At 42.4% G+C, this 22,427-nt stretch overlaps 1 protein-coding gene across 2 annotated transcripts in view; it reads left to right on the plus strand.

The window, feature by feature from the left end:
• The first annotated feature begins 1,054 nt into the window (after positions 1-1,054).
• Positions 1,055-22,427, plus strand: part of SGSM1 (small G protein signaling modulator 1) — a 171,619-nt gene continuing 150,246 nt past the window's right edge. For both annotated transcript variants that reach the window (XM_083146360.1, XM_083146369.1), the window contains exons 1-2: positions 1,055-1,177; positions 1,283-1,326. In XM_083146360.1, the coding sequence (XP_083002486.1) occupies positions 1,162-1,177; positions 1,283-1,326 (60 nt within the window). In that variant the 5' untranslated portion in view covers positions 1,055-1,161. The remainder of the gene's footprint in view (positions 1,178-1,282; positions 1,327-22,427) is intronic.

The following is a 22,427-nucleotide window of genomic DNA, read 5'->3' on the forward strand; positions in this document are numbered from 1 at the left end:
CGATGTATCAACATCGGGCAGCCCGGCTTCGCATCCCTGGGCTATCGCCATTCTGATATGGCGATAGCCCATTGTAGCCTATGGTTACGGAATTGCACTGCCTAGAGGTGCAGTGTGGTCACAGGGGTCGGCGAGGGTCAGCGCATAACCGCGCATGCGCAGACCCCCTGGCTTCCGGGTCAGGGCTTTGCAGGGATGGGCTCCTTTCGGAGCCCTGTCCCTGCGCCCTCAAAATGATACATCCAGGCGGTATTAGAAGGAACCGCAATGCGATGGCCGGTGATATCACCACGCCGGCATCGCACATTAATGATAAATGCGCCCCTAAATCTCCAAGGCTTAAGCTGTGTACACAGCCTCTGCATTTGTTCCGATGTCCGTCAGCCCAGATTGCCTGTATACATTGGAGCGATGTTAATGAAGTATGCAAATATCATGTTCTGTCTATCATTAGCATACTACAGGATGCAGATGATATCGCTAGGATTGATGTGCAGCACATCAATCCTGACATTGTAGCATGTGACCGCAGGGTTGCTCATACTGAGAGTACATGCTGAGTGATATAGGTGATATATGTCAGTCAAACACGCCCGATTGGGATGCATATCGCTCAGTGTGTACCAAGCTTTAGTGCACCTGTACCTAAAATCAATAAAATCACTAACGACATGAATCATTATCACAGCTTACGCTGTTTCCATGTACAGTACACACAGCTTGACAAATAAAGGTTGTATAATTAGAGCTAATTTCTCAAGATTAAGCAAATACGCCATTAGGTTTATTTAAACAAAAGCAATATAATTGCAAAATACCTGTAGAATCATTCACTTGTGACCTATAATGATATAACATTCGTTTTAAAATAAGTTAATTTAGTAAAATGATTAATATAAATAAATTATACTAATTCTAAATGTTTTTAACTGATAACTGGAATATTCCCTCCACAAATCGGTTCGACGTGATGTGAAAAAACAGGTACAGTAGCTAGCTGCAGCTGCTGCTTGTGTGGACGCGGAAACGCACGATCCCGGGTGGCAGCTGGGCCGCGCACTGACGTCACGGGAGCCAGCGTGCACACGCTTGGGCAGCAGCTGCCGAGCCTCTATAGACAGAGCCGAGTCTGCGGAGGACAGGAACGAGGAAGGTGCAAACATGGCAACGGGGACAGGTGAGCGCAGACATCAAAGTCACCCGTACATCCAGTGCCCTCACCCTCGCCTTGCACACAGGCCGGCTCTATGCATGCCAGTAACCGTGAGCTTATTTTCCACAGAGGCAGAGACCAGGCAGCGGCTGCTGAAGACTGTCAAGAAGGAGGTAGGTGACCCCGCGGCTGCATCTTCCTCTGATCTCCATTACCATTCAGCATGATATGTGTTTAGGGCTCCCTGACGTGTGCAAGTGCTGTGTTCTGGGTGTATGCGAGCAGGCTCGGAGGGTGTGTTACATGTACACAGCTGGCAGCTTCTGGTCACTTGTGTCGCTGTAGTACAGTGCCACACAGCTGTCCCAATGGGTGCAATGGGCTCTGGGCAGAAGCAGTGCACGCCTTGTCACTGCTAGCACAGCACAATGCATGATACCATTTTCATTCATTGGTTTTGACAGTGGCCCCCTGTGATGTTGGCAGCTCATCCATAACAATGACATACATAATATAGCATATTCTGGAGTCATCAGTAACAGATCTGTGACTTGCTGATATTTCCCCCCTTCACAGTATGTAGCATACTGATTAGGTTAAGAGATGTTATACCTTTTACTCCCTGGAACATTTGTACATTTACATCCGTGTCACATGTAGTTGGACGGGGAGTGCGTGTGCCTTCACATATATGTATCTCGAATTGTCAGCCATGAGAGTGTTGTGTCAATGTCACAATTGTTAAGGATCAGTCATCAACACCTATCACACAACACCCTAAAACGTTAACTGTACTTTAGACAGCAGTATAAACAGTAGGTATCTTTATATCATGTTTGAATCTCGTGTAATAAGATACATTTATTTTGATTTTTCATTTGTGATCTTATAAAAGCAATTTCCAACCGTGTGACAGCCATTGGTAATGTTTTGTTTATTTCTACAGTACCTATGTCAGTGGGTCAGGTCAATTAAAAGCAAGTTTGTGAAATTGAGTTCTCTTCATAAACTTGCCTGCCTCACTTGAATGTACACAACTGAGAAACGAAATGCAATTTAAACCCCAAAACATTACAACTGACAAACCATAGGCCATCATACAGGAGGCTGTTAGTGGCCATAAGGAAAATACTGGAGGATCTTAAACAATGTTGAATGGCTTATTATTTTATTTTTATAATGGTGTACAGATGATAGCTAGCTAGTATTTTACAGCAAATCAAAGTATTTACAATATTATGAGGTACGGAAAAATGTTTGTAGAGAATTATACCGAAAAAAAATTATAATTTTTTTTTTTTTTTTTTTTAGAGAAAACAAATTTTCCCTGTGCAAAAAAAAGTGTATTTTTTTCAGAAACTGCAGTGCGAGTTTGGAATTGTTTTGCAAATACAAGTACAATTCATTGTGCAGATTCTGTGAGAATGTCTCACAGGACATAACTGAATTTACCCTGTAGTGTTCATAAAGAGTGAATTTACATATGTGTCCTTCATCTTTATCGCAGTTATGCCAAGCAGCCCGTCTTGGTATACCAGGTCACATCAGAATCTTCTAGTGTCCAGTGTCTTTATTTTTTTTTAATTTTTTTTATATTCGTGCTTCTTAATTGCAACACAATATGATTAGGACATGAGATGGCTGTTGTTAAACTTGGTACACGAAACATGATTGTACAGTATACCTGTGAGCAACTGAGTCTCTGAATCTGTACACAAAGTGCTAAAATATAGCAACAGCAGGAATTTTTCAATACTTATTCTGTTCTGCTCTGTATACAAACTCAGTCACACACTATATACACGTGTCATGTGTAAATTTAAGCAGCACAGTCTGCTCATGCATCCTAGCCACATCATGGTGCCCGACCATAGCAGATGCGCAGAGGACTTTGCCGTTTATTTGTGCCTGACATCTCGTGCTGCATGTTGTATTGAGGCTAGATGTATGAGGACACATTTGTAGTTGACACAAACTATTACCCCTTTTTCCACTGGCTTGAAAACCTTGCACATGAACGCATATCAAGCTGGATTTTTGCTCAGTGGAAAAGAGGTAGAAAAAAAAATGACCAGGGTTGGACACCAGTATGACCTGAGTTAATGGTCAGTGTTAACAGTCAATCTGACCCAGGACCTGTTTACCGCACGCTTACAGCCCATCCCTCCACAACCAAAGTGTCCTGCAAGTGGTTGGGGGACACGGCTCACATGATCAGCGCTGCTATGCAGGTAGAAGTGCATTCCGGAAAAGGGTGTGTGGGCTCAGTGCTGTGGCCACGCCCCAGGGGTCCTAATCTACCTTTTTTTCCCCATGTTTGGAGAGTACGTCTTCCCCAAGTGCCAGCCAAAAGACATTGCACCCGTGTGCAATGTAAACAGTGCCAGCCCAAGAGGCAAGACTTTGGTGGGTATGAGTGTGAGTGATGCACATCATATGTTTTGTGCAATATTCACTGTTTTGTGATATTCATGTCTGGGTTATGCCATATGTATTTGCATTCTAAAGGTGCACACTCACTCTGTGTCTTTGCCCAGCATGTGTGCACAGCGATGAAGGGGAAAATTGCTCAGTGCATACAAACTTTTTAAACAAAACAGTGATGATCAAATCCTACATAATACAATGTAACACTTCTCTTTACCTCTATGAGGGAATTCAAGTGTTATGCATGCCGGTGGCCACTAGTTGGCACCCAATGAAGCAATTCATGTTTTGCTCCATTCGGGCATGCACAGCTACCAGCACTGATATTTACTTTTTATTTTTTTTTTATTTTGTCAGGCTGGTAATTGGTTAGTTTTATAATTATTTACAAATCTGTGGCAAGCTCTGCGTAAATGCTATCAATATATGAAATAAATATTTAAGGTACAGTTCAAAACTGATTTGTTTTCACTTTAATACCTGTAATGCTGCTTTCACATTGCCTAAACGTTTGAAACCCAGTATTTAAAACAGTATATTACCGCTTTAAACCCCTTTCACACTGCACATAAATACCGGGTCTCAAGCAGGTTTGCAGTGTGGAAGAAGGACAGACAGTAGCTATAAGATGGCTCATTACATATGCATATATGTAATGAGCGGTTCATTACATATGCACTGCGCTCTCATAGCTACTGCCTGAGTCCTATAAACCGGTTCAGAGCCATTCACACTGCATAAAAAAAGTCTCTGAACCGTGTAGGACTCTGCTTTTTACCCGTTTACAAGTACCGGTTATTTGTAACCGGTAAATGCAGACTGGCGCTTTCACATTGCAGCTCTAACCGTTTTAAAAGGCTAAAAAAACGGCAATATACCGGTTAAGAGCTGCAGTGTGAAAGGGGTATAAGTTATATTTATTGTTTGAACTAAATATTTACTTTTTTTTTTTTTTTCGGCTGATTTTGCTAGTAATGGTTTTGTGTGGGTCCTTTTGTCATATGCTATGATATTCTGAGATTTGTAGTTTCACAAAAGGCAATGGGTTGAATCATCCCCTCTAAAAACAAAATCTTATGTTTTCTTTTTATATTATAATTTGTTATATTAAGAAGTCAGTCAAAAATACAGATTTATTAAGCTCAGTGAAGTGATAAATTGTATGGTTTTTATCACCGCCAATCAGCTCCTAAGTGTGTAGTTACAGGCTTGGTTTGAAAGATGACAGGTAGGAGTTGATTGTCTGGTGGTAAAAACCAGACACTTTATTACTTCACGAGCTTAATAAATCTACCCCATATGGTCAGATGTATTAAGCCTGGTGAAGAGATAAAGTGGAAGGTGATAATGCACCAGCCAATCAACTCCTAACTGTCATATTTCAAACATAGCTGATTGGCTGGTGTGTTATAACCTTCTACTTTATCTCCACTTTATCTCTTCACCAGGCTTAATACATCTGCCCCATACAGAGGAACGTAAATATCACAGTGAGATCTGCTCCAGTGTGGGAACAAAAAGCTAAGGAGACCAGCATAAATAATGGGATTCTCAAACGTGGCCAAATTTTAGTGTAATAAGAACTTATAAAACTACAGTTAAAACGTAGACCGACAGAAGAGGGGACTGATGTAGGAGATGGCCACAATGTAAAGACAGTGAACGTATTTTTATTTTTTTTTTGTAATTCATCTTAATAAATTACCCACCATTATTACTTATTTCCTACTCCATTGTCATCGGACAATCTACTGTCATTTATTGTAGCTTTGTAAAAGCCAGAAAGAACTTTTTTTCCCCCAAGTTGTTCTAATATTGGGCCTAATTCAGACCTGATCACAGGACAAACTTTTTTGCAGAAAGAGAGTTAGATATGGGTGAGCTGCTTTATTTTTACACTGAAATTTAGATTTCACTTTGAACACACCCCATTCAAATCTAAAGGCCCATACACACTGGGCGACTTTGAGCAGAAAACGGCCCAGTTTACTCGCCTGAGCTGCTTTGAGCATGAAAGCCACCCAGGGTGTACGGGGCAGCATTGAGCGCTGATGTGCGCTCCCGCATAATCGCTGGCCCGGGCCTCTCATCAGCAGATGAGTGATGGAGTGAACGGCTTTCCATAGCGTCCTGGGGAAAGTCGCTAAATGGGCGAAAATCCCCAGGGTGCTCTGCACATGTTCTATTTGCCCCACCTGCAGTTCACTTAATTTTGCCCATTTTGAGAACAAATTTGCCCTGCAATTGAGTCTGAATTAGGCCCATTTATCCTTCAGTGTGCTGTACACACACAGCCTCCAAAATGTGCTTATGTAATATGTGCGTGACGACAGGTGTGCACTGAATTATTTCCTGAACACCAAATATAAAATGTCTTGCATGAAAGTGATGGAGATGCCAGGGAAAAGCTGATGTGCACTATTACTGAGATAGATGTTTCAAAATGTAAAGGATGGCTGCTCTCTGTGTACAACTTAGCTGTCAACATGGCTAATGACTTACCATTTCACTGGAACAGTAACACAACATGGTTGACTGATTCAACAATAAAGCATGGTTGGTGAATATAATGCCTGTTTACCCAGTGTTGTTCATTCTTCTGTATATAGATAATAGTAGACTGTTAAACTAAACCAAAATATAATCATGCAGTACACATGAATCCATTGTGGATATTAATTTACAATATATTCCCCCTGCCAACTAATATACAACTTTATGATAAGGTGTTAGCTGATGTAGTGGCTGTTTTATGCTCCACAATTCACAATATACAAAAACAGGCTTTACACATCAATTTCAGTGGACAGCATACGTTCCTTCTAGCACATTTTAATGCTGTACAAAGAGCAAATGTAAAATTAAGGAAAAGACAACATTGGGCTCTGTAGCTACTTGGTTATGCTTGCAGCACTGTATATGATGCTGTATATGAGTCTGAAAAACAAATTACTTCCAGCTATTTGAATTTACATTATAATTACATTTTCGGTGTTTAGACACTTGCATTAAGTAAACGTATTGCTGAACAAGATAGACATTTAACAGAGTATTAAATAATGCTATGCTTGTATATTCACAGTCAGATTGGAAAACAATTACATGAGATGCTCTGTGAGTGCCAGGAAGACATATTCCTTTGTATGCTGCTCCTTTGGTAAATGTGTAGTGTGAAAAGACAGACTTCTCGTTGCCTTGACTACCATCCTTAAATTGGAAAGACACAATATGTTTTTACAAATTTAAAAATTGACAGTAAGCAGATGTACTCAAGTATAGGCTTTAGTATACAAAGCTTACATTTGCTTTTTCAATTGGAAATACAGTAGCTTGTTTAGAATTTAAAAATATTTTACACTGGCAACTGCTTTATATGTAGTGGTAATAAATATAATGTGACCGTGCTATTTATATAATACATTCTGAATTCATTTTGATGGCACCAGATTCTGGGTAGTTTATGACTTAAAGAAGAAGAGCATACCGTGTGATTCAGTCAATTTACAGACGATCAAAATACTGACAACCATTGACAGACTGTTAAAATACGAACATGTTCAAAATGATGACATGCATTATGCCGACATGGTCAAAATGCAGATAGTCATATTGTTGACATTTAACCACTTGATTGGTATGCCTGGAAATTTTCCAGGCTCAGCTGCGCTGCCGCAGCGGGCTGTCCTGGAAAATTTCCGGGCATACCACTAATATCAAGGTGTGTGCCAGAGGTGCCTGCAGCTTTGCACCACTGGTGCATCACCGGTCCGGGCACCCCCACCTCCCCTCCCGGCGTTACCCCTCACCGCTCTGCTCCGGCGATCGTACGCCGGAGCTCCCTTGCTGCTGCCCTCACCGCCATTAGTTGCAGGGAGCGGGTGGCAGGCTCGGGATGTTCAGGGGGACTTGGGAGTGCTCAGGAGTTAGGCGCCTGAATCCTCCCGAGCTTTAGCGAACATCCCTTAGCCTATTACCTGTGGTCACTGCTGTGACTGGGGCAGCAGCAGGAGAGCTCTGGCATACATATGCCGGAGGGGGGGGGGGGGGCTATGTTCTGTGGTGGGTTTTGCTGGGGAGAGTTTGTCCTGCCCCAGCAAAACCCACCAAGAGTAATACATCGACATGTCAAAATTAGTTTTTCATGATCTTTCTTTAAAACTAACTTGTTCTTACTTCATGCGCAAAGTTGGCATAGAGTTAGATTATAATAGTGTACCAAGCGCAGCGAAGCACTGTGTCTGAAGCATGTCGAGCTCAGCGAGCCAAGCGAAGACATGCGGTACATTTATAAGGTGTACATGTTGACCTAGACACAAAAAGTCAACTTTGTGACATGCCGACATTTTGACCATGTCGGCATTTTAAACACATCTGTATTTTGACTGTCTGACAATGTTTGTTGGTATTTTGACCATCTATATTTTGCTTGTCTGCAAATTATATTGAAACCCAGTACAGTATAGACCTCCTGAAATTATATTGTATCAGACCCCTTTCTCTACTGTACTCTATACTTTTTTCAGGAAGATGGAAAATCTTTAATGATATACTCTTATTCTTTTAGTTGTAGATGAAAATGTGCACTGCGTTTTACTATCTATACTGTTGAGAAATATGCATTCTAGTTGTGATAATGGTTATATGCTAAAATAATTACTTAATGGCCGGTGCATTTGCAGTGGAAGTAATTAATTTGTACTCTTCTGTACAAGTGTAATAAAATGTACAAAACATAGTAAAGAGGGGTTACACGCTTGATGAAAAAATTATCAATTTTGCCGATTCTGACAACTCGGAATGACAAAATCTTAATCTCGTTTAGTGTGTATGCACTATGACCCTCCTTGCAGTCTGTTCGGTCACCCGCGCATTAGCACAGGGGACCAATGGTTAAGGCCTGCACATGCACATAATTAGTTATGCTCAAGTGCAGGCCTTTTGTGCATCCAGCGCAAACTTTTGTACTTGCATTGCTATTGCGCGAGCGCTTCCTTGTCTCACATTAAGGGGGAGTTCAAATGTTGGTCACCCGTCCCAACACCCATGCACATGCCGGCAGTATTCAAGTGTTACTGCCGACAGGTGTTCACACAGCTCTTCAGCTCGCTACCCCCGGGGGAGTCAGCTAACAGACTAGTAAAAGTTACCCGTTTAGGTGCCCATATGGGACTTTTCTTTTCGCGCCCATTAGTTTGGTCGGGTTTAGGTGCTTTGCGTTCATAAACCCGACCTTAATGGGCGCAATAGTCGTGATAAAAATCACTATTTGAATCCCGCCCCATAATCTCCCGTTACTGTAGACGGGACATCTGGCACAATACAACATTTGAATTCTCCCCTAAAGGTGGCCATACATCAGAAAGATATTGTACCCAATCATACAATCTCAATTGATTGTAAGATGGATTGTATGCAGATTGTGTGTCCATAAACCACCAAGGACTGCCGGGGAATTGAAGGGGAATTGGACACAATCATGAGCGCAATCGATCTTAAGATCGATCTTTCTGATGTATGGCCAGCATTAGTGTAGCACCCTGGCTGTGCAGCTATTTGCGGGGCGGCCATATTTTGGATCGCAGCAGCTGCATGTGATGTTAAGATTTATTAGCCAACCTAAATTGGGCCCATAGTACAAACTAGCTTTTGGTTACTGCTTCTATTGCGCTAGCCCTTTAATAGAATTAAGTGAGCCAGAACTGTCAGACTGTAATCCTCTGATAATCCCCTACTGTATTGTTCTATGTATTTTATTGCAGCTGAGAACAGTAGATGATAATAAACCTTGGTGAGCCATGGCTCTCCAGAGAAGGCTAGATGAAGAAGGCTCCATCTGTATGGAGGTAGTGCTAACTCTAAACCAAAGCAGTATCTTAAGATATCAAAAATACTGCAGCTGAAACATAGGTGTATATGCACATTTTTTATGTATACTAATGTCGCAATTTTACCTATTAACACTAAATCCAGCTAAAAGAGCTAGATTCTGATAAAGTTTCAATTATACCGCAACTGTGTGAATATTGGCAAGCTGTGTACAAGCTAACATAAGTGGGTACTTGTTTAGTTTCACGGCGGCACTTCCCAGGAGATCGTATGCAAATCGCATGAGATATTTGCATACGAGGAATCCGAGTGATTGCCATGAAGTCTTGTACACATAAACATTGCACCAACGTTGCAGTCCCACTGCACATCCTGCACAGCCTTGGAGACACTCGAGGAGTTTATGTTCCTGGCATCTAAATTGCGGGTGCGATGGAGCTTAGATTTGCTTAGCAAGTTGCAGTAGCTTCGGTGGGCGACTCTTTTCATTTTTGGGCAGCTGCTTTACCTTTGTTGCTGTTTGTCGCTATTCCATCACTATTAAAGATCGCTGCTACACCAGCATTGCGACCGCATTTGAATCAGGATCATAGCATGCACATAGGCTGCTTAAAGTAGATATTATTTATTCACTATTGTTACATGAAACAATTATTTTGACAGAACGAGTAGAAACTAAAAAATGTTTTTGTTTATTGGATTAGTTGGGTAACAGGAAAATAAGGAGGACTTTCCTTTGACCTTTTCTTTCTTAAAAACACACCCGAAGTGGTTATGTAGTGCACATGAACATTTCTGTCATTATTGTGGATTGGTCACGGATAATTAGCAAGCAAGTACAGCCGCTATTTGACATTAATATATATATATAAAAAAAAAAAAAGCTGTGTATTTCTTACATGAATAATATACACAACATTACAGAATGGTTCAGACAAAATAGGTCAACCGTTCTCATTCATTGTTCTGCCGCAGGTTGGCATATTATGAAGAACCACAGTTACTGACAGATAGACTAAATAGCAGAGAGGCACAGTGGGAATTGGCTGATTCATAAGCAGGAGGAGGGCTGTGATGTCACAGCAATGTAGTCTCCACTTTTTTTTTTCACTGTGTCAGATCCATTAGGACATGGTCTTAAAGATGTGGGAAGGGTTATAGCTACATGTAATAGCCTGGGGAGGTAACACTTACATTTTTTTACGGCACTGCATTGACATTTAACTTCTGCCATGAACGGTGTATTTAAAATTCATGGTTTACACCTGAACATGTGAACTTCAGTGTGTTCACTTTTTTTTTCTTAAGATCATGCTTGTCTACCTTATGGTATTCTATTTAGGGAGATCCAAGACAGGATATCGAAGTGGCAAGTGCAGAGGGAGTAGCAACGTGATTTGTACCATTGTGTCCCATTCTCCTGCTGGGATTAGTGGCACGTTAATGTTATTCACTGCAAATTGAGTCTTCAGGTCACTACCCACTTCAGTAAAGTATTACAGGGATGTAGCCTACTCACCTAGAAGTCCAGCAGGAAATTCAAACTCTCTTCCGCACAGTCCAGGAGATCTTTCACGTTCCAGATAGTGGCTGATTGTGAGTTTGGAGAAAAGCAAGTAACTTTGCACTTGGAAGAGTCATGTTGCAATGTAATGCTACCCATACACTTATTTCCCTTGAAGCTCACCTTTCGATAAATCTCATAGAAAATGCTTTTTTTAGCGTACAATTGTGCATACAATCATGCAATTTATCGAATGCCCCTTGCGATAAAAAACTCGGGCTGGATCGAATGCGATTGCATCAAATGCTGTAAAAAACGCACCAGATTATCAAACCAGTCTTAAAATTTTAAATAGAAGGCTGGGTCATCTGGGGGATATATAAACAGGCAGCCATTTTAAACTCCCTGCACTCCTGTTTGCTTTGTGTCTAGAGAGGTTTGGTTTATACCTGCTAGCTACTGTGCACTGCTTGCATTTCAAAGTGCTTCTATCCTGCTATGTGTAGAGATGGATTCTATCCGGCTCTGATGTGCTACACTGTGCTCAAGGTGAAGGGAGACTGGGAGAGAGCACAGCTCAGCAGGAGAGAGAGGACTGCTGGACGAGGGTCTGGATACTGTAAAGGCCTAATTGCTCCTACATGCCCTTCGTGGCTCATATATGCCAAAACAATCCTGATGATATCCACAACTAGCTGTGTATGTATGACGACACCTCCCAGGAGTTGCTGAGTCTGGTGACTCCCTATATTGAGAAGCGGGAGACCAGGTGGCGGGTTCCTATCTCTGCTCGGGAGAGGCTCCTGGCTACCCTGCGGGACCTGGCTACTGGGCAGTCGTTTGAGGACCTCAAGTACGGGACAGACATCTCTGCACAGGCTTTGCAACACATCATCCGTGAAGCCTGCAAGGCCATTATCAAGGTGTTTCAGTACAAGTATTGTAAGGTAAGAAAATGACACCACACATTGTTTGCCATTTTAAGAAAATATTTTATTTAAAAAAAAAAAAATATATATATATATATATATATATATTTTTTTTTTTATTTATGTTTTAACATCACTTTCTTATAAATATGTGGCCAACATGGCTGAACTTTAGCAAACAATATAACAACAGATTTGGTGCAATGCACACATGCAGCTTGGGGTAGGAAGATAGGTCCCTGATACCATCCACCTGTCCTTCGCACTCAACGCCAGAGTAGCAGAGTGCAGCACATCTGCTGCAATAAATCAGGGCATGCATTTATGAACCATATAAAAAATGGTAGATATATCAAAGAATATTTGGTCAACAAGGCCAAATTTTAAATATATACCCAGTGCAACAGCAATTCAAAATACCAACAGATGTGGTGCATTCTGCTGCCCCTTGCTGCATGTGTGCATTGTCCACATGGTAGCAGGGACAATCAACATCATAGTAGCAGAATGCAGCACATTTGCTGCAATATATCAGGGCATGCATACATTTGTGAACCAAGAAATAGGTATCTTAAAATAAATATGGTTTTGTAAATATACAGCCAACATGGCCAAACTTTTACAAGCTTTACAAAAATGTAACTTTAAATAGGGGTTTTACATTTCAGTTGCAATATTAGAGACTTTATTAAAATCACCCTACATTTAAGAGACTTCTCCACCTCCTGCTGATCCCTGTCTCACTATAAATTGCGTAGGGGACAGTTTAGGTGTGGTTGGCTTGGGAAGGGTAGCTGAATCAGGGAGGGGATTGGATTTGAGGAGGAGACTGCATAGTGGTGAAAGGGTGGGTGGATGGGTGTGGGGGTTGACGGTAATGGACAGGGTGGTTGTTTTGAGGAGAGGTCTGAGGAGGAGGCTGGTAAGTGGATGCCGGTGATTGTACATAACCAGAATGGTAAGTGGGCTGCTGATGAGGATGGGTACTGGTGGAAGGCTAGGTGGCAGGTGGTGTGCTGTAAGTAAAAGGGACATGAGGAGCAGATTCTTGCGGTTGTGGCCCATGAATGTTCCAATCGTGTGTCACTTGGCCTGTGAGTGTCTTGTACAAAACCTCTGACACCAGGCACTGGCACTCTATTTGCTGTTGCTGGGGAAGTTTCCGCATGGTTTTGACCACATACGTCGCAAAGTCATCAAATTCATCCAGTTTCCAGTGCAGTTGTAAGCGTGCCTCTAATAGTAGCGGATCTTCCACAAATTTAGTTTCTGTGACTTCCTCCTTCCGCGCTGTTGCGGTGAAGATCTTGATTCCTCGACTGATGTGTCTTGTAGCCAGGGGTTTGGCTAAGGTCTTCAGGTGTCTGTAGTAGGTCTTGTGACTGTAGTGGAAAAAAAAAACACATTTGTTACATTTTAAAACATTTTTTTTTTTTTTTTTACAGTTCTCTACAAGCGTGGAAGAATGGCAAGCCATAGCAGAGGAATTTGACAGTCACTGGAATTTATCAAACTGTAGCGGTGCCATAGATAGGAAACATGTACGTATCACCAAACCCACCAACAGCAGCTCCGACTACTTTAATTACAAGGGCAACTTCAGCATTGTTCTCATGGCGGTGGTCAACGCACACTATGAATTTTTTTTCCTGGATGTTGGGAAAAGTGTCCGATGCTCAGATGGTGGGTCTTAAAGGAATACCCTTTTCTGCTAAAGGCTCACCAACAACTCCATTCATCTTCATCTTCCACCTGCTGAGCGGACAAAGAATGGCCGGGGATTTGTGTTTGTGGCAGACGAGGCCTTTGCACTGCATATAATGAAGCCCTACCCGCAAAGAGTCCTGAACCACGAGAGGAGCATATTCAATTACCGCCTTTCTAGGGCCCGCTGGGTTGTTGAGAATATATTTAGAATTCTCAGCAACCAGTTCATGATCTTCCATCAACATGAGGATGGACAAAATTAACTATGCAGTAACAGCATGCTGTTTACTGCACAACATGCTTCAACACAAGGCCACCAGCAGAATGCCTTTGCTCCCAAAAGGACCAGAAGACCCGAACCAGCCAGTGGAGCTAGTGCAGATTACCTCAGTGTCAGCTCCTGCATTAACCTTACGCGGCACTGCAAGGGCCAAACATGTCCGGTAAAGCTACAATGCTTTTTACAATGGGGAGGGAGCTGTGGTATGGTAGACGGAAGCCATCAGATAAACAGTTTTTTTACAAAACAACTTACCCCACTGTCCTCCTCCAAATCCTTCCCGCTTCGGACTCTGCCATGGTGACTATGGACTCCATCGGTAACCGCTTCTCCAAGAGGAAGTTCAGTTCTTTGAAATACCACAGCTGTGGCACGTAGACATTGTCTGCACCAGCCCCCGACCTCTTGGACTCCTCGAGTTTGCGGTTTTCTATGATGAAGATTGTCCGTATGTTGGCGATTTTTCTTGCGCACCCAGGTCACCAAGGCAGCAAAGTAGGTTGGTCTGTACTCCACCAGGCAGTTATAGGCAGCCTCCCTCTTCTGCTAGTTGCTATAGTCTGGAGATGACGTAAGTCACAGACACTCCTCCTCCCGGTATAGGCTGATAAAGTCATATTAAAAATGTCAACGCTCATGTAACAACTGAAGAAATAAAAAATAAAAAAGACAATCAATATGAGAAAAGTTGCATTATTGTTAAAAAATTTTTATAGTGCATTTGCATTCTAGTCTTGTTAAATTTGGTGAAATGTGTTTTTGATTACATTGATGTGCAGGTTACTGCGACTTAATAGTGTATAGTGAGCCTGTATAATGGTGGGCACATGGGGCAGCATAATGGTGGACAGGGTGCGACCAGCAGCTTGCAGTGGGGCAGCATTTTGGGCAGTGGGCCAGTATAATGGTGGGCAGTGATGGTAAACCGCATACTCATTGGTGGCCAGTGGTGTAGCCTGCCTACCTTTTCCTCTGCAGCTTGGGAGCCCAGCAGTGTGCTTCCTCTCCAGTCATGTGCACAGTGGGTGGAAGAGGAGTGGTCAGGAAGTGAGCAAGAAATCTTCAGGAATCGAACGTTGCAGTTAGAAAAATTTAATGCGTATAAAACGGCATTCGACCACACGTACAATTCCATAAATATTGTATGCAGAACATAAGCTCATGAGACATGAGGTTCGACTGGCATGCACAGGCATCGCGTTGTATGGTACATAAAATGTGCATGCATACAAAAATTTGATTTATCGAACAGCTGTGGTCGACGCTCGTGTGGATGTCGGGCAGCATTTTGATGACCCGCAAAGCTGCGAATATCTCAGTTTTGTGGGTCGATCAGAATGAACTCCTAAATTGACTGCACACACTGGAATAATCAATGCAAATCCCCATTTCAGCTCATTTTCACAAGACCTGCTAAGAAATTCCCAGGATTGCCTGGGGCGGGATTTCACTCAGACTGGGCAGTGGCTATCTAATCGCAGGGTGGTCGCAATCCGCTGCTAAATCAGCCCACATTGATGAGGTCGGAATAACCTCCATAGTTACAAAGCAATTTTAAAGCAGTCTCATGCCTTTGGTAGCAAAAACACTTCTTCTCTGGCACTATCCATTGGGGGTAGTGAAACATAGGCAATTAACGGGCAACCATACCCTAAGTCAGTCATATCCAAACTGTGGCTCTCCAGCTGTTGTGAAACTACACACCCCAGCATGCCTACCCATAGTTTTAGCATTCCCTAATAGCAAAACTGTGGCAAGGCATGATGGGACTTGTAGTTTCACAACAGCTGGAGGGCCATAGTTTGGACATGCCTTCCTTAAGTAATATGATGAAATTCACAGAAAACTGCCTCTTACTAAGCATTAAGAAACTATTATTGGAACCTTTTTTATTGCCACTGAATTCACGGTTTTATGGTTTTAGGAATTTAACAAGTCAATATATTTTATTGTTGTCGGCAATATAGAAAAATACACTGTCAACAAAGGGCTGAGACCTAATAAAATAAGGCAAATGAGAATTCCGACATCCATTAGAAAATATGGAGAAAATACATTTTGAAATAAGATTGTCTATACAATACAAGTATGTGTTGTTAAGGCTCATGTTACTGGAAATCAGCCACCAAGATGACACAATAGAGAGAAGCGGAAAACACTTTGATTAGCTTCACAAAAACAATAACCCTTTTAAATAATGTAAACACTTCTCAAGTAATCAAGATAAAATAGTGGACAAGGAGGGGAAGGAAGCAAGACCTAACGAACCAGACAGTAACAAGGTGATTTGGTCAGAAATCAATTTAATGACGTAGAAATCAATCCCATTCAATTGTAGGAGCACAAAGCTAAGGAATCAGCTCTTTGCAGCACCCATGAAGGTTCATTTAGCAGGGGGCTCAGTGGATAGTGTGATTCTGCGCAGCAAAAAACAACTAGTATTTTCAAAAAGCTTTACATATGTTTGGTTATTCTCATCTAGTTAGAAAGACGTCCCATTTTGCCACCCCTTTTTCTATGCCCTGGAGAGATGCTTTAGATAATAGGGGTGGTTACAGCGCTTATTAGCCTTTTGTATGTGGGGCTGCTTAACTGAGTGGTCCGTGCTCAAAATAGTATAAATCAGAGGTTTTTAGTTAAGCGCTCTCCTTAGTATGTGTAAATGAGTGACGCAATACTGATGGTGTGCAATCAATGGATGTTTTTATTTCTATAAATGCAAATACATGTACATAAGAAGTAATAAGTAAGGGTGAACCTTGGATGAGCCCCGTGGGGGAATTGGGGTGCCAGCAGGTCCCTTTCTACCATAAGCCTAGCAGGCTTATGTCTCATACAGGTGGGGACAATGTTAAGGCTGCTGTTGATAAGCCCTTGCGGGTGTAAGGGGTCAGCAGAACCCTTTTTCCATAAACCAGCAGGCTTATGTCTTATGCGAGCAGATGGGAATGAGATGGGGTGGTGAGTGGGGCAAATGGGTGGGAGTACAGTCCAGAGCAAACAGCAGCAGAAGGGGGGGCTGGAGGCAAAGTCACTTGTTGGTAGTTTGGGTGTTGCTGGGTGGCGGCGTCCCGCTCCCAGGATTCTTACCCCAGTGATGCTCTTGCAGAGTGTTGCGCAGCGGTGCTTGTGCTGAAGTGCTGAACTGCGGGTGCCACTCCGCGGTGAGGGACGCTCACCCGGCTGGCTTGAGTAGTGTGTAGCCGCTCTGATGGAAGTGCGGCCTGCTCGGACGCTACTTCCGGGTAGTCGCGCTGACGCGAAGTCGCGTGTCTGTGCAGTGGATGCTGCAGTTGAAGCTGTAGGTGTGAGCTTGAAGTGTCCAACGCGTTTCAGCCACTAGGGCCTTTATCCTTGATAAAGGCCCTAGTGGCTGAAACGCGTTGGACACTTCAAGCTCACACCTACAGCTTCAACTGCAGCATCCACTGCACAGACACGCACTCTCCTCCAGCCGGAGTCGAGCGCTCGGTGCCGGTGACATCATCGCGACTTCGCGTCAGCGCGACTACCCGGAAGTAGCGTCCGAGCAGGCCGCACTTCCATCAGAGCGGCTACACACTACTCAAGCCAGCCGGGTGAGCGTCCCTCACCGCGGAGTGGCACCCGCAGTTCAGCACTTCAGCACAAGCACCGCTGCGCAACACTCTGCAAGAGCATCACTGGGGTAAGAATCCTGGGAGCGGGACGCCGCCACCCAGCAACACCCAAACTACCAACAAGTGACTTTGCCTCCAGCCCCCCCTTCTGCTGCTGTTTGCTCTGGACTGTACTCCCACCCATTTGCCCCACTCACCACCCCATCTCATTCCCATCTGCTCGCATAAGACATAAGCCTGCTGGTTTATGGAAAAAGGGTTCTGCTGACCCCTTACACCCGCAAGGGCTTATCAACAGCAGCCTTAACATTGTCCCCACCTGTATGAGACATAAGCCTGCTAGGCTTATGGTAGAAAGGGACCTGCTGGCACCCCAATTCCCCCACGGGGCTCATCCAAGGTTCACCCTTACTTATTACTTCTTATGTACATGTATTTGCATTTATAGAAATAAAAACATCCATTGATTGCACACCATCAGTATTGCGTCACTCATTTACACATACTAAGGAGAGCGCTTAACTAAAAACCTCTGGAGAGATGCTTGTCGCTAAAAAAGTAACATGTTCAATAGGACTCTCTTTCTTTTAGGTCCATCAAAGAGGGGCTCTACGAGCTATCCAGTGAGGCAAAATAAGTTTCTTGTCTTATGTGATAACTGTCTGTAATAGTATAATACCTTTTATTGTGGTCTAGATTCCACTGGTTAAAACAGAGAAATAAGCATGGGATAGGGTCATAGGCTAAATTTACTACAAACAAAAAATTCAGGTAACCTAGTAGTTAGCGCCAAAATAATCTAATACAGCCATATTCCCTAAAATTATGATACAAGGTTGCTCCGCTAGTGCAACGTTTAGGGTACAGCCCCTGGTCACCCGGTATAAAATGGCTTCTCTGCTGTTGTGAGATATAGTCCCTATTAATACATTTAAGATGTGTTTCCTGTAAATCGCAAGACTGTAGGTATTTCAAGTTAAAATAATTTTTTTTTTAAATATGAGAAATGGGAGAAGGTAATGCCCCTCGACCATTTGGATTCCAAAGGAAATCTTAATTTGTCTTTGTTCAAGACGACCAAGGAGGACTATAAGTACTGTATTTAATTTCCATATCCCAGTACATTATAAGGTAACAATAGGGAGAGAATTAGGTCTGGACATAACAATGTATCAAAAGCAGTTGATTGTGTAATTGCACAAAATGCCTCGCCTGCAAATACATCTAGAATTGGCGATTTTTATGAAGTTGAAATTTCTCCACTAAAACAGAGAATGGGATAGTAGTCCCACCAGTGTCATAGGTATGCCGATAGCTGTAATTCCTAATCTATTTTTATCAGAGAAGTGCAAACAGAAACCCTGTTTTAAGGTGATAACTTAATACCTGTGCTCTATAACTAGTAAGAATAGTCATAGATGACTGGTTGCTGCTTTATGGATGTTTGCAAATTTAAAGTCCTATTCTTTTCCAGAAATTGCTTTTTATTGACAAAGTTAGCACCTGATTTAGGGCTAGGATAAGATTAGTATCGCTGCTCATGGATGCATGATAGATACTGACCTCTACTTTAGGATTGGCTGAGACCCAAAACAGGCGCATGTTTAATGTGGTGGGGGTTTTCACCCGGAGTCTAATGTGGTGGGGTTTTAACCAGAGGTCTAACAGGGTGGTGATTTTTACCAGAGGTCACTGCAAGGATGTTTGGACTGCATCCACTATGCAGGTCTCCTTTTGTCTGAGCTCTTAAGTGCATTGGTATTCACTGGAGTAGGAAATAATACTCCATGAGACGTATATACACACTGTTGTCAGACCGGGTTGGGACCAGATGGAAAATTAGTGATTAGAAATAGGCAGGAATTGGGACAAAAAAAAAATTAGGATTCAAGTAATGAAGATCACTCAGTGAAAGCACAAGTCTAGAGGGAGGAGTTGGGTATTGGAGCCTATACACTGGCACTGTGCACTTAAATTAAACTTTAGCAATAAAGGTGACATCATGTTTGTTGCACCTTCCCCTTTAAATCACAAGCAGGGCGGTGTGCATGTTTCTTGGGAGCCATGGCTGGTTGCAGGAACTACTGCTCGCCGCAGAGTAGAAGAGCCCCAGCAACTGGTGCCATAGGACACTTCTACTGCTGCACCCTACCAGAACCAGCCTGCACTGGACCTGCCTCAGACCCAGGCTACCAAAATCACTGAAACCAGTAAGTGAGGTCCGTGCTCTAGTGCACTGTAACAATTAAGGTTAGAGTTAGACTAGGATTAGCTAAGGTTATGCGTTTTGGTACCAGAAACAAGCATGCAATCTATAAATTAAATTGGGAAAATGTAGAGGAATTGATTTGAGGGTTCTCATTGACAGTAGACTTAAGTACAGTGCTTAATGTCTAGGAGCAGCAGCAAAGGCCAATAAAGTACTAGCATGCATAGAAAATGGATGGTACAGCCGCCTCTAGAATACAATGTAGAGTTCTGGGCACCGCTCCATAAAAAAGACAGCTTAGAACTTTAACCCCTTCCTGACAGAGCCAGTTTTTGCGTTCCTGACAGAGCCCTTTTTTTCAAATCTGACATGTCTCACTTAAGTGGGGATAACTTTTTTTTGCTTTTACTTATCCCAGTGATTTTGAGATTGTTTTTTCGTGACACATTGTACTTCAAATTAGTGGTAAATTTGGGTCGATGCAGTCTGTGTTTTTTTGTGAAAAATACCAAAATGTCGTAAGAAAATGGAAAATTTAGCAATTTGCAAAATGTTAAATTTTCTGCTTGTGAGACAAATAATCATACCACTCAAAATAGTTAATAACTAACATAGACCATATGTCTACTTTATGTTGACATCATTATTTCAACTTCCTTTTAATTTTTTGGGACACTAGGAGGCTTCAAATATGAATAGCAAATTCTCAAATTTTCAAGAAAATTTCAAACACTGATTTTTTTAGGGACCAGTTCAGTTCTGATGTGACTTTGAGGGACTTGTATGTGAGACACCCCCATAAATGATGCCATTTCAAAAACTGCACCCCTCACAGTATTCAAAACAGCATTTTGGAAGTTTGTTAACCCTTTAGGTGTTTCACAGGAATTAAAACAAAGTGTAGGTGAAATTTCAAAATTTCTTTTTTTTTGCAGAGTTTCAATTTTTATACGTTTTTCTAACGAACACAGTAGATTTTACTAGAGAAATGCGACTAAAAATTGATTCCCCCAATTCTTTTGTTTTCATAAATATCCTATATGTGGCCCTAGTGTGCACGTTGACCAAACCACAGGCTTCATAATAGAAGGAGCACCTACTTGATTTTGGAGCCTCCTTTTTATGAGATTTTTTTTTAGGCACCATGTAGGTTTCTAGGCACCATAAGATGCTAAAAGTTAGGAACCTCCCCCACAAGTCACCCCATTTTGCAAACTACACCCTTCAGGGAATTCATTTAGGGGTATAGTGTACATTTCAAACCCCCAGGGGTTTCACCAATTTTGATACAACTGGGCTGTGAAAATTAAAAAAAATAATTTTTCATTTTCACAGCTCAGTTGTATCAAAATTGGTGAAACCCCTGGGGGTTTGAAATGTACACTATACCCCCTGATGAATTCCCTGAAGGGTGTAGTTTGCAAAATGGGGTCACTTGTGGGGGGGTTCCACTGTATGGGTGCTTCAGGGGTCATTCAACCAGAATCTGTGCTGCAAAATCCAAAAATCACTCCTTCCCTTCTGAGTCCTGCCATGCACCCAACTGGTATTTTTTGGTCACATGTGAGGCATTGCCATACTCGGGAGAAATTGGGGCACAGATTTTGGGGTGCTTTGTCTCCTTCATTCCTTGTGAAAATGAAAAATTTTGAGCCAGATCTGCATTTTTGTGTAAAAAAATGTAATTTTTTTACACAAAAATGCAGTTCTGGCTCAAAATTTTTCATTTTCGCAAGGAATGAAGGAGACAAAGCACCCCAAAATCTGTGCCCCAATTTCTCCCCAGTACGGCAATGCCTCATATGTGACCCAAAAATACCATTTGGGTGCATGGCAGGACTCAGAAGGGAAGGAGTGATTTTTGGTGGTGGAATGAATGGTGGGTGCTATGTCGCATTAGCAAGACCCCCGAAGCACCAATACAGTGGAACCCCCCCACATGTGACCCCATTTTGGTCACCAGCTTTGGGAGGGGGGCTGACGCTGCGGCTGGTGGGGGGTTGGGAGGGGTGCTGGCGCTGCGGCAGCCGGGTGGGTGGGAGGGAGGGGGGCTGCCGGGTGGGAGGGGGGGGGGCTGGCGATCGGTGGTGATCGGTGCTGTACTTAACAGCACCGGTCACCACCGATCACTGTGTTACCGAGTGGCTTAGCCGCCGGTAACACAGAAAACGCTGCAATTGGCTGTTCACATTTGAACAGCCAATCGCAGCGATCGCCGCGAGGGGGGATGTCTGCTGTCAGGGACAGCAGACATCTCCAAACTGTCACCGCGTCTATAGACGCGGTGACAGTTTATAAAACCATGACGTATATATACGTCTTCGGTCGGGAAGTACCTCCCGACCATGACGTATATATACGTCATATGTCGGGAATATCTGTCTGGAAGCATATATATATATATATATATATATATATATATATATATATATATATATATATATATATATATATATATATATATATATATATATATATATATATATGAATGAAAGCACAATTGTGGTATGGCGCCTTAAAAATAATAAATAAAGTCCATATGTATGGTGGTCATAGATCAGTAAAACAGACCAGAAGAATTCATCCAATTTCTTTGTTTATTGATGTCAACTTTTTCATCGGCAAAACCGTGAGAAGTATCCCAACGCGTTTCGTCTAGAACGACTTCATCAGGGGTAACATCATAAAATTCTAAAATACAATTATACACATTTTAATAACAAATTCATATTCATTTTTACATAAATTGCATACATGGTTTTACTGATAGACCCAATTACTACAGAAGAAAAT

Source organism: Crinia signifera, chromosome 1, assembly GCF_055691185.1.
Source record: "Crinia signifera chromosome 1, ASM5569118v1, whole genome shotgun sequence".
Classification (NCBI taxonomy): domain Eukaryota; kingdom Metazoa; phylum Chordata; class Amphibia; order Anura; family Myobatrachidae; genus Crinia; species Crinia signifera.